Source organism: Nicotiana sylvestris, chromosome 4 (assembly GCF_000393655.2).
Source record: "Nicotiana sylvestris chromosome 4, ASM39365v2, whole genome shotgun sequence".
NCBI classification, from domain to species: Eukaryota; Viridiplantae; Streptophyta; class Magnoliopsida; order Solanales; family Solanaceae; genus Nicotiana; species Nicotiana sylvestris.
The window spans coordinates 100,443,340-100,457,343 of NC_091060.1; the positions used below are offsets into that span (position 1 = coordinate 100,443,340).

The window sequence follows — 14,004 nt, forward strand, 5'->3', positions numbered from 1 at the left end:
AAAGGGGAAAAGAGGAAATGATGCTCCTCCCCTCAATTGAATTTAGCGTTATGATAATCCAGGTTAGTTTCACTTATTTATATCAGTTAAATTAAAAATCTATGTAAGTAATATTTATTTGAAGGTAGAGACTAGGGATAAAAGAAATCAAATATACGAGAAATAAGCAATAACGAATAATTTAAGAATTGTTGAATTAAGTTTGTATGCAATAACAATTGCTTAAGTCCCAAATAAGTTGAGGTTGAATTAAGTTTGTATAATAATCCTAAACTTATAAACTTAATAGAGATTTACACTTCAAGTATTTGGCATAAATGGTACAAAACTAAGAAAAAATTCAGTAATTCACCCAAAGTTTATGTAATTTATTTTCGGAGTACCTCATTTATTCACAATTATAGCACTTTACGACGCCGTTGAGCTGCTTCTTTTCCTTTTATTCACCCCCAACAAATCGCTCAGTTCCACTTACCAATCTCCTCTCCTTAAACCGGTCGAATCTCGATCCGACTTTGTGCGTGCTCTCTTCGTTTCACAACCCAAGTCTCAAATTACATTCTGGTGAGCTCTCAAAACCCCTTTATCCTCTTACAGTTCCTTTTTATAGTTTTACAGGATGATTTTTGAATTAATTAGGTATTACAATGTACCTAGGAAAAGGAAAAACTGGCTTTCTTTTTAATTTTACTAGCTCTTTGTAATTGTTGTTTGGTATCTGGGTTCAAGCATTGAATTGGATCATGTAAGGGTTTATTTCAAGAAGTTAGTGCTTTGTCATGCTGTTTTGGGAAAAAGATTTTGTGGAAACAAAGTGGTTATCTCTAAACTGGATAAAGTGATGTTCTTTATAATTCTTATATCTTAGTGTAGTGAAGATGTTTATGAAAATGGTCGTTTCTGTTTCCTAGAAGCAGTTTTGGCTAGTTTTTTGGTTGTTAAATTTGTGTTCATTTAGAGAGTAAGTTTAAAGATCAATGATACAGTATAATGCATTGCTGAAATGTGAACGGAGCAGAGATAGTTAATGTCATAAAACTGGTTTTAACATGGTTTTGTTACAAAATGGTTGGTGGCAAATGATATGGGTACCTCTAATGTGGACAAATCAGCTTTGTTATAGGCTTGCTTGAGGTTCGCCTTAAGCCCTGAAGTTGGGTTACTTTATGCTTGGTGTTTAGCCGCACTTTCTTCACTAAAGCTGCAACAATGTTGGCACCTTTCTATGCTTTTCAGTTTTCACCTTTTGCTGGAACTTTGTTTCTTGATCAGTGACAATGTTAGAAATTTTTTCTACTTTGGTATTTAATATGGCTAAAATTAAGCGGAATTGTGAAGAGATGGTAACCCCGAGGGGATGACCTAGCGAAGAGTTGAAGTGACAAAAAGTTTTATGTCTTTAACAAAGGTTCGAATCCCAGCAGAGGCGACACTGAGTAAATTCTTTCCATCTACCTAAGCTTTGATAGGCAGAGTTATTCGAAACTTGTGTTGGTGGGAGGTGCAAGTACCTGATGGTTTTGTCGAAGTGTGTGCACATTAGCCCAGACCGCAATCATTGTTAAAACTAAAGAAATATAATTCTGAGGAGAGGGCTGCTTCAATTTGTTAGAAACCATTCAAAATGCTCTTTTGTTATTTTGATCGGTAACTATTCTTTTTAGCATATGTTCTGTTGATCAGAATTATTCACGTTGAATAATAGTTTACAGGTTACTCGCTAAACTAATTTTGTGTAGTAATTAGTGAACTTTTATCTTCTACTCACATACTAAGAATCAAAGAGAGTACACAAAGTAGTCATTAATGTGCTAAGCTTATGATCGACAAAAATGCTGGATGTGAAGGAAATGCAAATGCGGGATAGAGCTTCTTCATCTAAGTGGTTTTTCCCGTGCATTTTTGTATTTAACAGTATACAGCTTTTCAATTACTGATAATCAAATATTATCACCCAATTACTGATAATCAAATATATCACCCAGCTTCAATATATTATATGCACTTCAACGACATTGCTTGTGGGTGGAGAACATAACCCAGTACCAGTTCATCTCCTGTGTTGACTATTTCCTTAGTATACTAATTCCATAAAAGCCGTGTTGCTCGGATTCTCAGAAAATATCTCTGGGTGCGTGCCGGATCCTCCAAAAGTAGTGTACTTTTGGAGGATCCGACACGGGTGTGGTAGCATTTTGGAGAGTCCGCGCAACATAGCATAAAAGTTAGTTTAAACATAAGGATTAATGTACATTGTTGTCTGTTATATTTTTAATCGTTTAATGTAATGAGTCGTGCTATTCAATGCTTTTCTCTAAGGTTGCTTCTAGCTCGCATGATGTCAATCTTTCCTGATAATACCTTGAAAGTTAAAAATGAATTGGAGCTTATTTTTGGATTCCTACAGCACTGCTACCCTTACCTCTTTCTTTTCTTTTGACGTGTTTCCTTCAAACAATTCATCAGTCTGATTGTTTTTTTCTTTTGTGCACCTGAAGTCCATGGCTGGACCTGGTAGTTCGATGCTGTATTCTTTTCTTCTGTTCATCGCAACACTCTCTTTGCAAGAAGTGTATAGAGGGAAATTAGCATCTTCAGAATTGTATACCATTCTTGGAGGGTTCACTAGTTCTCTCATCTTCATTTTGCTGCTAACGGTGAGAAAAATTACTCCTCGTATTAAGAAGTGCTGTGTTATCAATTAAACTATTACCAGTCTATCAAATTCTGTTAAAATTTACGATGTCTGTATTCCTCTACAATATAGCTGTATGCATTTTGATGTGTGCTCTTCTTGTATAAATTGTTCTATTCATTTGCAAATGTATGTGGAGCTTACTTTTTTCTCCACCAGCAAGTTAACCAGATACAAGCTATGAATATAAATACAAGCTTTATACTAAACTGTGACTGTGAGCTTGATGGCACACATTTTCAATGTGCTCTCTGTTTTCAGCTGTTGGGAGACCAAACTTGAAGGGAAGAAATTAAGAAGTAACCTTTCCTCCCTGACATCTTGTGGAAGAAATCTTCGTTTTAGAGATCAATTCACTTTCCTGTTGTATCATTTTGCTGTTAGATCCACCGTAGTCTTCACCGTTTTTTACATAGTCTCATGATTGTCATGCATTTTATGGCTGCACATACTGAAGTATCACATGTTGCTTTGCTAGAACAGTTTATACCAAGCTATTCTGATATTGAGCTTGACTTGGTGTTACTCTGCAGTTCATTGGAAACTATCAAGAAACATGTGGTGTAAGGAGTGGATGGGGTGCTGGTGAGTGGGATATGTTTTGAATTATCCATTGTCATATTTCGATCAATTCTGTTAAAGATCTAAATAACTTTCTGACATCCATCTTGCTTATGCTGTCATGTGCTTTGATATTCTAAGCTCAAGTAAAAATAGATTTTAGTTTCTTAGATGTAGAATTGGAGTTATTGTACATTTTCCTTAGCATCTTTATTTTAATATTCAATCCCATATGTATAAGTCACTTGTTAACTGATTAATGCTAAGTTTTCTGGAGCATATATCCTGCATTAGTAAAGAGATACAGCAGCTGTATGGGTGAATTAATTTTTTAATCTGTTCTATTTGTCTGTTTCATTGCAGTTATACTTGCAGAGGTAGTTGCTCTTATTGCTGCTAGCACTGTTCATCGAGTCTGCATCACGACATGGTAATGAACTAAAAGCTACCATCTAGTTACCACTATTAAAGAGATTTATGTTTACTATTCCTCAATGATCTTACAGTATTGCTGTTTTGATGCTAACCTATCATCTCCACCTTCCTTTCTCTTTACTCTTCTCTTCTTTCATATGTCAGACTGCCATTCTCATCAACAGCTGATCCAAAAGAATTTAGGCTTGTATATTGGTTAATGAGCGGAGTCAAGCTTGACTTCCTTTCTGAACAAATGTCCAATCTATCAATTGGCATTCCATCACCGTAATATATGGGTAATAAGTGGGTTGTTAAGCTAGTCATTCAATTCCACATGCACAACTACTCCCTCTGTCCCATTTTACGTGTCGTAGTTTCCTTTTTTGTCTATCCCGAAAAGAATGGTATACTTCCTTATTTAGAAACAGTTTAACTTTAAATTTCCTACTTTAACCCTTAATAAGATGATTTACAACCACAAATATCTATGGCTTGTTTTGGACCACGAGTTTCAAAAGTCTTCCTTTCTTTCTTAAACTTTGTGCCGAGTCAAATACCGCCACATAAATTGGGGCGGAGGGAGTATTTATTTAGCCGATTACCCATCTTGCCATCTCTAATTGCATATGCAATTTCAAATCGTGCTTAAATACTGGCGAACAAGCCCCAAGCTTTTCTCCCAAACCAAAGAAACTCATATAAAATGAGGTGGAAGGTTGGAGAACTTTGACCTTACTTGTCTTCCTGTAAATAACTTAGCTGTGAAAGTACTTATCAATTTGTTTTAATTAGCTGGAAACAAACCTCTTTTCTTAATGAGGAATCAAGAAAGTACAAGGAAGGAATCAAATCCTATCGGCTTAGTCCTAACAAGGAAACAGAAATTTGCATTATGTTTAAAAACTTGAGCAAAACCCTCTGCTGGTTCAAGGCAGTTGTTCGCATTTTATATTATCAAAACCTGAGTTTCCTGTTGAAGAATTAAAGAAGAATGTTATCATTGCATATAGATCTGTCAATTGCTGCTGCACTGTCTGTCCATTGGTTCTTTCTTTTTCCTTTTTTTCCCTCTATCCCTCCTTAGCATCAGAGGCGGATCCATGATTTAAACTCTATGGGTTCAACTTTTAAGATTTTTAACATTGAACCCATTATATTTTTAAAGTTATGGGTTCAAATCTATTATTTTTGCAATTTTAATGAATTTTTACACATAAATTTCTACTCCGCGTCGAAAGTTATGGGTTCAATTGAACCCATAACTAACACACTACATCCGCCTCTGCTTAGCATGGGTAAGTGGTTCCTTGATAAACCGTGTACCAAAGCATCTTGCAGTTTTGTTTCTTTAGATTTGTTCTAAAAGGGAGAGCTCAGGTTCTACTGCTTGCCTACTTGATTGGTTATAAAAGATGGTAGAGAATCACCAAGCAGACTGTTGCATCTAATAGGAAAGTCAGTAATAAATTGTGAACATGTTATTGTCAGAATGCTGTACTCTTAATATATATATATATATATATATATATATATTTTTGTTAGAGTAGTAACTTTAACGAGCCAAATATTTTGGTGTGGCGAATTTGGATCATTGATTGGTTCGTTATGTCACATCTTGTCATGAACATGTATACAGGACTGACTGCGTGGTCTGATTGGGTGTTTTTGGATCTTAATGCAGCTTCTTGTTCTCAGCCGCATTGCTTTATGAGGTGAACAAACTCTCAGGGTTGATGGTCTCTAGAAGTGAATCTAGAGGCAAAAGGTACTAATGTAATTTTTGGCCTCCAAGACCTGGATGGTTGGAGCCATTTGCTTACGGTTGCACTTTTCATAGTTATTATGTTATAAGAAGTGAGACAAATTATACGAGAACTTGCAGAATGATACTTTAAACGAAATCATGAGGATTTTCTATTCACTGCAATCTTGGTAATTTGTAGGTTTACTGGACTTGATTATTTTAGTAGTTTTGTTGAGCAACTTAAAAGTTGACATGATGAGTTTTGTGGTGAAATTCCCCAATGTAGTGGTGTTTACACGGTATCCAATTTCAGTCTCACTCAATGATAAAGAAACCTCACACGCAATTGAAAGAGAATACATTGAATGAAGAAAAAGAGAGCAACTGGCCCTCAATTACATTAAGCAAAATGCAAATCTGTTATAAAACACATATAGCTTTATAAAATAAAGCAATTCGTTACTCCCTCACTTTCTAAATTTATGTCAACTCTTTTAAATGTTTCAAAACTTGGCAACTTTTACTATTATATTAAAGTTTCGTCATGCTTTTACCATTCATACAAATCAAACATCAAAACACTTTTAAGCTTCACGCAACTTTTAAATGATCAAACATTTACTCAATACTATTCTACACATTTACCCTATAACTTGTTTTTTTGGTCTGTAAGAGAACAACAACAACAACGAACCCACTGTATTCCCATAAAAGGAGTCTGGGGAGGGTAGTGTGTACGTAGACCTTACCACTACCTTATAAAGATAGGGAGGTTGTTTCCGATAGACTAATATGTAAGAGAGTCGATCCTATAAAAAAAATGAAATAGAGGGAAGTAACATCGCATTGGGCCCCTTTTTGCCTCGCCCATACCGGATCCCACATTATTCTAACAAAAAAGAAAAAATTGTAGGTCTAGAGTTTCATTTTTATGAGTAGAATACAAGTGCTGTTCTTCGCTTAAAAGAGAAACTAAATTAAATGGCGTGTGCGAGATCTTTGTGTAGAGTTCCGGTGAATGTACGCCCCAGCACCAACATTTGATTTGCCACCGCCAAAGGTTGCACATGGGGTGACTGGTGTCGCAGCTGGAGAAGAATCAACATGTTGTTCATTATAGCTGGACTAGTCAAAGACATGTTCTGAACTTCGACCAACTAAGACCCCACTTGTGAGATAATACTGGGTGGTTATTATTGTTCGGCGGACATAACTGGTAGTTCCCTTTTAAGTTTAAGTTGGAATTTTGTTCTCAATTTCACAAACGCTGATTAAATACCTTATTTGCAGACGAAACCCACAAAAGAATGCCCACCAAATCCTTTCTAGCTTTAATTTGTGTACAAATTTTTACAAGAAAATAATTCTAGTAAACAAGAGGATTGAGGGGAAGAAAAGGTCAAAATAAGACCAAGACAAGAAAAGGGCAAAATTGATTTTTTAACTTGTGTCTGGCATATGTGCAATTTTTCTGACCTTTCAAAAGCCCTTACAATTGAACTTTCCTTGCGTCAATAAAGGACAGGCCGGTGCACTAAGCTCCCCCTATGCGTATGGTCCGAGAAAGGGACGGACCATAAAGGTGTATTGTATGCAACTTTATCCTACATTTCTGCAAGAGGCTATTTCCACGGCTTGAACCGTGACCTCCTGGTCACATGGTAGCAATACGGTCAAAAATAAGTTTTCTATGTATGTATAAACCTTGATAAGCTGTTACTGCTGCTGCTAATTGAACTATCTCTGAATCTATAACTATGTAAGGAATATGATTCAAATGACTGAAAGCCAAGGGGCAGTGGCCTATCAGGTAATCTTGGAATGTCAATGTCACCCTCAAGCATTTTCAAAGCATCTTCAATTGTTGGTCTTAGAGCTACCATAACATGAGCACAAAGTATACCAACATGAACAAATCTCTCCATTACTCTCTTTGGCCCTTCCTCCCTTATTGACACGTCGAAAACACCTTCTGCATTTCTTGATTTGACCATTGTCCATGCCCAATCAGTGATCAACAATGCAGAAGAATTCGACGCATCAAGAACCCTCCTTCCACTCATGATCTCGAGGATCACGATGCCAAAGCTATAAACATCGCTCTTCTCTGTCAACTGCCCATATAGCGCATATTCAGGTGCTAGATATCCATATGTGCCAGCCACCCTTGTTGTAAGATGAGTTTGTCCTTCTTTGCTTTGCTTAGCTAATCCGAAATCTGCAACTCTTGCCTTCATATCCATGTCCACGAGTATATTCGTGGCTTTTATATCGCGATGGTAAATTGAAGGTTTGATTCCATAATGCAAATAAGCAAGCCCTTTAGCCACATCGATAATTATGTTCTTTCGTTGAGGCCAAGATAATCGTTTCATTCCAGCATTGAATAGATGATCATCTAAGCTACCATTTGGCATGAAATCATACACCAAATATCTCCCTTTGCCATTCAAATTATCACTTGTGACACAAAAACCTCTTAAAGGAAGAAGATTTCTATGCCTAATCTTGCTTATAATCTCTGCTTCATTAATAAACTCCTCATCACCCTTACAATCCATATCAATAATTTTCTTCACAGCAATTAATGTACCATCAGAAAGGGTCCCTTTATAGACAGTTCCACTTCCTCCTTGGCCTATCATATTCCTTTGGGAGAATCCATTTGTGGCTTGTTCAAGCTCTCCTACTTGAAACCATTTAGCACCAGTGTTAGGCAAAATTTGGGATCTAACACTAGTCACATACCCTTGATGCAATGCATCTTGCGTTCTCTTTTTATCCCATTTTTTGTAAATAATAGTAATACTTATAGCACCCAAAATCCCAAAGAAAGCACCCAAAAACCCGAAAACCAATTTTAACAGAGTGTCTCTACTAAGATTGCGCGATCCCCTTGCCTTGTTAGCCAAAGGCAAAGCAAGAACACAACTAGCAGTTCTTGGATCCTTAGGTCCAAATTCATTAACCATAGCAGCAGCATAAAGGACAGTGAAATAGAAGCACCTATTAGTCGTAGTCGAATTCGGATTCAATGATACTAAATAACTGTTTATCTTCAAACCAGCATCAACACACAAACTGCACCTAGTAAGCCCTCCAAGATCACCAGTACAAGATGAGTCAAGTAGGCTATTCGGACCAACTTTTTCCATCCAATCTTTGATTGTGACAATCCCTCCACAACTCGAAGGCTTAACGATGAATTCATTAGTCTCATTCATGCATTGAGAGACAAAAGATTGAGAAATGGACATGGAAGAAAGCTTGGCTTTGAAGTCTGAAACGCACGAAACGACAACATTTTCGTTTGGGAGATAAAACATGGATGTTTCTTTGAGGTGTTGAGCGAGTCCTATTCCAAAGAGACTACGGAGAGTTTGGCAACAGCTCTTTTCTAAAGACATTTCTGTGCATAAAGAAGTGTCCCATTTACAGGTTTCTATGTAATCAAAGTTGATTGGACATGAAGAAGAATTCAAAGCATAGGAGAAAGGAAAAGAAAATGAGATGAAGAAGAGCATGTAAGAGAGAAATTTGGAGTTGAGTTTCATGGCTATATATTTATTTGTCTCAAAGAGTTCCTTTATCCAATTATAGTTTGGGTTATATAGTAAAGGAGATCAAAAATGGTTGGCTCATGTGGTCAATTTTGCACGTTTTAAGTGAAAGAGTTTTAGGTGGACTTTTAATCTTGATTTGGTCATAGTCAAGAAAATGTCACTAGTGCTTCTCTCTGTTCTAGTTCTAGATTAAGGGGAAGCCCGATCGAATTACGTAATAAATAACATAACTAGATCTGGAAGTTTGACTAATATCTCTTTGCAATTTTAATTACTTTAGTCTTTTCGATGTTTGCATATCAACTCAGGTATGCTTTCTTTATTTTAAGTATAACTAATTTGATTCCCTCGTTTAATCTTTACTCTCTCTCTTTCTTTTTTTTTCTTTTTTCTTTTATTTTAATGTTACTCGTATTAATAGTTAGAATCTTTTACTTTCATGCGTAATGCCAACTTCTTGATCTCGTTTATTCAATAATGAAGCTGTAGACATATCACATATAGAAGAGGTCCATCCTCAACAAATCAACCCGTATTAACAAGAAAACATTTAAATATGTGAAATTTGGAAATCTAATAATGTAAGTCTTGGTTAGTTGTGGTATTTCTACTTATATTCCAGATTCACATAATCATTTGTTTACCTCATATTCCCAACAAGGACTAAATAATAGATAGCAGGGAAAATGACACTGTATAGCTACTCTTAAAATAACAGCTAATTTTTTTTTTTGTATATTCATTGTATATATACATTTTATATATTATATACAAAAATTATACAAATTGTATATATTTTTTCGGCTACTAAATGTAAATAATTTTTGATGGGGCTAAAAGTGTAAGAAGCTCTAAATATAAATGAGAAATTTTCATAAAGCACTATCTTTTAGTGGTAATTAGCTATCTATATATACCATTTCCTATATTACGGATTGTAGATACGTTTTATGTTGTTATAAGATGTATTAGATGTATTTAAGCTATTGTATTCATGAATACAGTAGCAAAAATAGGCGTGAATCAGGGAAGTCTAGCTAATCAGTTATTGTATTCGAGTGTATTCAACAGTATTCATGGGGTGAAACATGAGATTACAGTTGGACAGATTATTGTATTCGACTGTATTCACGGCATGAAACAGGGGATTACACTGTTTTTAAACGGAAAGTGAATCAATTAACATAATAGACTCCTAATATAACTCAGCAAACTCAATTATAACACATAAATTTTATATTTCCTTGTATAAAAAAGATTCTCAACCGAAAAATACCCCAAAAAACATAGCAATCTTCAGAGAAATTATATAATACATCTGAATACATAAATTATATTAATTAAAAAAACATATGAATACATTCATGACATATAGCGAGACAGTGACTACAATGAAATACATAAAATACAACGGGACACATTGAAATACAATGAAAAAAAGACAATGAAATACATGGAATATAGCGAGATACATTGAATTACAATGGAAATAAAGACAATGAATACAATAAAATACATGAAAATACAACGTGATACATTGAAAATACATTGAAACGGAGAGGAGGTTTTTGGGTATGATTGAGTCAAGTCACATTGCTTTTGGACCTAGACTGTCGTTTGAAACGGCGTTGCAACGTAAACTTTACGAATCTTGTACTAGCTATTTGTGTTGGTCGTTAATGGGGTTCTTGCCCTGTTTTGGCGTTTGTTATGTCCAGGCGTGTGACAGGGTTTTTTTGGGGTGGGAAGCGGTTGGTTGCTGTGGCTGGAGACGGGGTGTTCTAGCCGGTGGTGTTGTTGGTGGAAGAGGGTCGACGGCTGGAGGCTTGGGAGTGAAGAGGAGAAGGAGTTTGGGTGGCTCAGGCTTAAAGGTTCGGGGGGGGGGGGTCGCTGGATCTTGGATTTTTCTGCGACTGATGGCTGGCGGCGGTGAGCAGCTGGTGGACTGGCGACGGCTGCTTAGGGGTGTTGGATGCTGCTGGTTTTTGGGGTTCTCATGGTCTAGGGTGTGTTGAAGAAGTAGAAGGGGTCGTTGGTTGTGAGATCGGCGAGCGGAGCTCTCAGTCGTGTTTTCAGGGAATGGGGGAAGAGAATGACATGGATCAAAGTAGAGAGAGAAAAAAAATAGTGTAACTGAATAGCATATTTAGTGCTTAGAGGTAGGAGGTAACCAAAATTAGATATTTTGCTATAAACATTACTTAAAAGGTATCTATAAAATATAATTTTTTTAAATGGTATTTATTTAAAATAAATAAGGTGTTAACCTTTATTATAGGAGGTAAAAATTCTAATATAAATAGTACTCCTTGGGTAGGAATTGGAAAAACCAACATTTAGTGTTGCACTTTGCTCCTCAAATGTGTAGCTAGAGTAGAAAATAAATGCTGTATTATCATGTATACAAAATTTTGAACTGTAGAGGCCAGTGAAAAGAGCAATTGGAAAACTCTGAGGCAAGCGAAATAGCTGCAAGATAATATAGCATTCATTTGTCGAACGACGACTCCATCCTCTGCAATCACATCACAGACCAAACAACTTTAAAGACAAACCAGCAAAAATCATATAAACAATTATTCCCCCTATGTATGTATAGGGCTGATTCGCCAATGTGTCACGACCCAATTTAGGATTGTGACCGGCGCTTAGGAGCAAGTGCTCCCAAGTAAGCCTCATCGGTAATTTTACAGAAAATCAGACATAGTTTCCCCTGTTTTTAGACTATCCCAAAAATTTTCCTTGTCTCAAATTAGCAACCAAACATCCTAATAGCAATTCAACAATCGACAACTTATCAATTAACCAAAATAGTCTTCACCATTACTAATCAACCCACTAACAACCAGAAATACTAATTTATCTCTGACTTTGATAAGAAAGAATGATACTCAACATAAGGCTAATAGCAAAATAATACTCATGACACTAAAAGAATGACCATGGAGCGATTCTAAGAATTCAAAGAAAAGACCATAACAATTAATAAAAATCTCCGCCCACGCGAACAAGTGCGAGGCTCACCAAGAATTCTCAACCTGTGCGCTCTAATTAACGAGATCCTCGCCTGCGTCAACTATTGTCTCTGTAAAAAAAATTAGCGGGGAATGAATCGCTAGCTCAGTGAGTAATAACACTTAACCACATCCGTTTTTAAATTTGGGGACAAGTCAGAAAACATGCTAGTATATCAAACAGAAAACAACATAAAAATGCCCTTTCAGAAACAATAAATAATTTTCAGTCTTATCACGCTTTTCTTGTAGTAAAATATAATTAACAATTCAGTAATAAGCTCGGTAACCACTGTATAATATCAATATTCACATTTTGGGAGGTTTCAATGAACGAATCATGTAATCAGTATAACTGTGGACTTCTTCGCAAGAAGTCCAATATAACGGTAGTCCCTACTCGAGGGAAATCGGTAACAGTATGCTAGTTCTACCTTCCCACTAGCGAGGGCTATAGTTGTACTCTGTAATCGGTAAATACAAGGTGCACCAGGTCTAACGAACCCGTCGTTAGCTACAAGATCCTTCAATGTCTACTCCCATTTATACTTGTCTCTGTAATCCGCATATACTCATAGAAAATAATTTAAAACAATACAGGGCATTTCGGTATTTATCAAATCATGTAATTTCCTTTCGATAACAGTAAATTCAAGAAACGGTCAAACAGATCTAGTGACAACGAAAATATTTAAAGCAACAGTAATTTTCTCAAATAACTAATTCGGTATCATATCGAGTAAAAGACTTGTCCCACATGCAACTCAAAATAATCAGTAACATATTCATATTAAAAATCATAAGTAAATCATGCAAATTATGAAAACACAAATTGCGTAAGATTACTACTCACAGTACTCGTGCCGAAACACAGCTGCTTCACCTCAAGCAACTCGTACAAATTCCTCCAATCAATCTATAATTACATAATATCGATCTCATGTTAATTTCCTTATTTAGGCTAATTCATAGCTATTTTAGACCCAATCATCGGGGTTCATGTTTGGATCTTAATTTGCCCAGAATAGTTCTTATTGGTATTTAATTTCTTATACCTTGTGAAACCCTTCAAATATATGAACTGAGATAAAAAGAATTACCAGAAGAAAAGAACCCAGATGAAAAATTCGAATATTACTCGTAAAATCAGTGCGTATTTAAGATTTCTTCTTCTTCTTCTTCTTCTTCTTCTTCTTCTTCTTCTTCTTCTTCTTCTTCTTCTTCTTCTTCTTCTTCTTCTTCTTCTTCTTCTTCTTCTTCTTCTTCTTCTTCTTCTTCTCTCTTCTTCTTCTTCTTCTTCTTCTTCTTCTTCTTCTTCTTCTTCTTCTTCTTCTTCTTCTTCTTCTTCTTCTTCTTCTTCTTCTTCTTCTTCTTCTTCTTCTTCCTCTTGAAATTTTGTTTTCTCGGCAAAACTGAAGCTTCTGCTTCTGCTTCAACGTAGCAGCAACCAAAGGTTTGCCCTTTCTTTTGTTTTGACAAAATGGGCTTCGGCCCTTTTTGCTTTTACTTATTTGTTTTTTTTTTTTGAGTTATTTTATTTTAGTAATTTGCTCCCTCTTTTTTTTTCTTTTAGTTATTATTATTATTATTATTATTTGCTAATGACCAATACATCCTTATTAAATATAGGGTATTACACAATGTTCAAGCGATGATGGATTATTTACACACAAAAAAAAAGACGGAAAGTAGTAGCTATCCTACTTGTAATCTGGAACAAAGTTTTGCAATTACAAGGTGGGGAGGGAGAAGAGTGTAATCTGTTGTTGAGCAAGGCAGACATGCATGCCTGCCCGAAGAATGTTTTAAACTAAGGAAGATTTAAACACTCCAAAGAAAATAAACCATGCATGTCAATGTCATATATAACATCCAACACAAGGAAAATTAAAGTCGCTAAACTATCACGTCTCACAAACAATTCTTTAATTGGTTGCATTTTACATCAACATGCATGATATTCTATTTTCATTTAACAATTTGTACCATTCTCAATTGCATGAAGCCATG

The 14,004-nt window shown here is 35.7% G+C and overlaps 2 protein-coding genes and 1 long non-coding RNA gene across 3 annotated transcripts; 1 reads left to right on the top strand and 2 right to left on the bottom strand.

Annotated features, from left to right (window-relative positions):
* Window positions 1-357: 357 nt before the first annotated feature.
* Window positions 358-5,668, top strand: LOC104235175 (uncharacterized). Its single transcript, XM_009788876.2, has 5 exons — window positions 358-564; window positions 2,499-2,657; window positions 3,229-3,280; window positions 3,620-3,686; window positions 5,355-5,668. Exons 2-5 carry the CDS (start codon window positions 2,502-2,504, stop codon window positions 5,443-5,445), a joined length of 366 nt encoding a protein of 121 aa, XP_009787178.1. The 5' UTR covers window positions 358-564; window positions 2,499-2,501; the 3' UTR covers window positions 5,446-5,668.
* Window positions 5,669-6,230: 562 nt separating this feature from the next.
* Window positions 6,231-9,147, bottom strand: LOC104235176 (probable receptor-like protein kinase At1g11050). Its single transcript, XM_009788877.2, has one exon. It carries the CDS (start codon window positions 8,969-8,971, stop codon window positions 7,106-7,108), a length of 1,866 nt encoding a protein of 621 aa, XP_009787179.2. The 5' UTR covers window positions 8,972-9,147; the 3' UTR covers window positions 6,231-7,105.
* A 2,084-nt stretch (window positions 9,148-11,231) lies between these two features.
* Window positions 11,232-13,273, bottom strand: LOC104235179 (uncharacterized). Its single transcript, XR_011406581.1, has 3 exons — window positions 12,848-13,273; window positions 12,005-12,065; window positions 11,232-11,495 (listed from the first exon to the last, which is right to left on the bottom strand). It is a non-coding gene; the product is annotated as an uncharacterized lncRNA (long non-coding RNA).
* Between the last annotated feature and the right edge of the window lie 731 nt (window positions 13,274-14,004).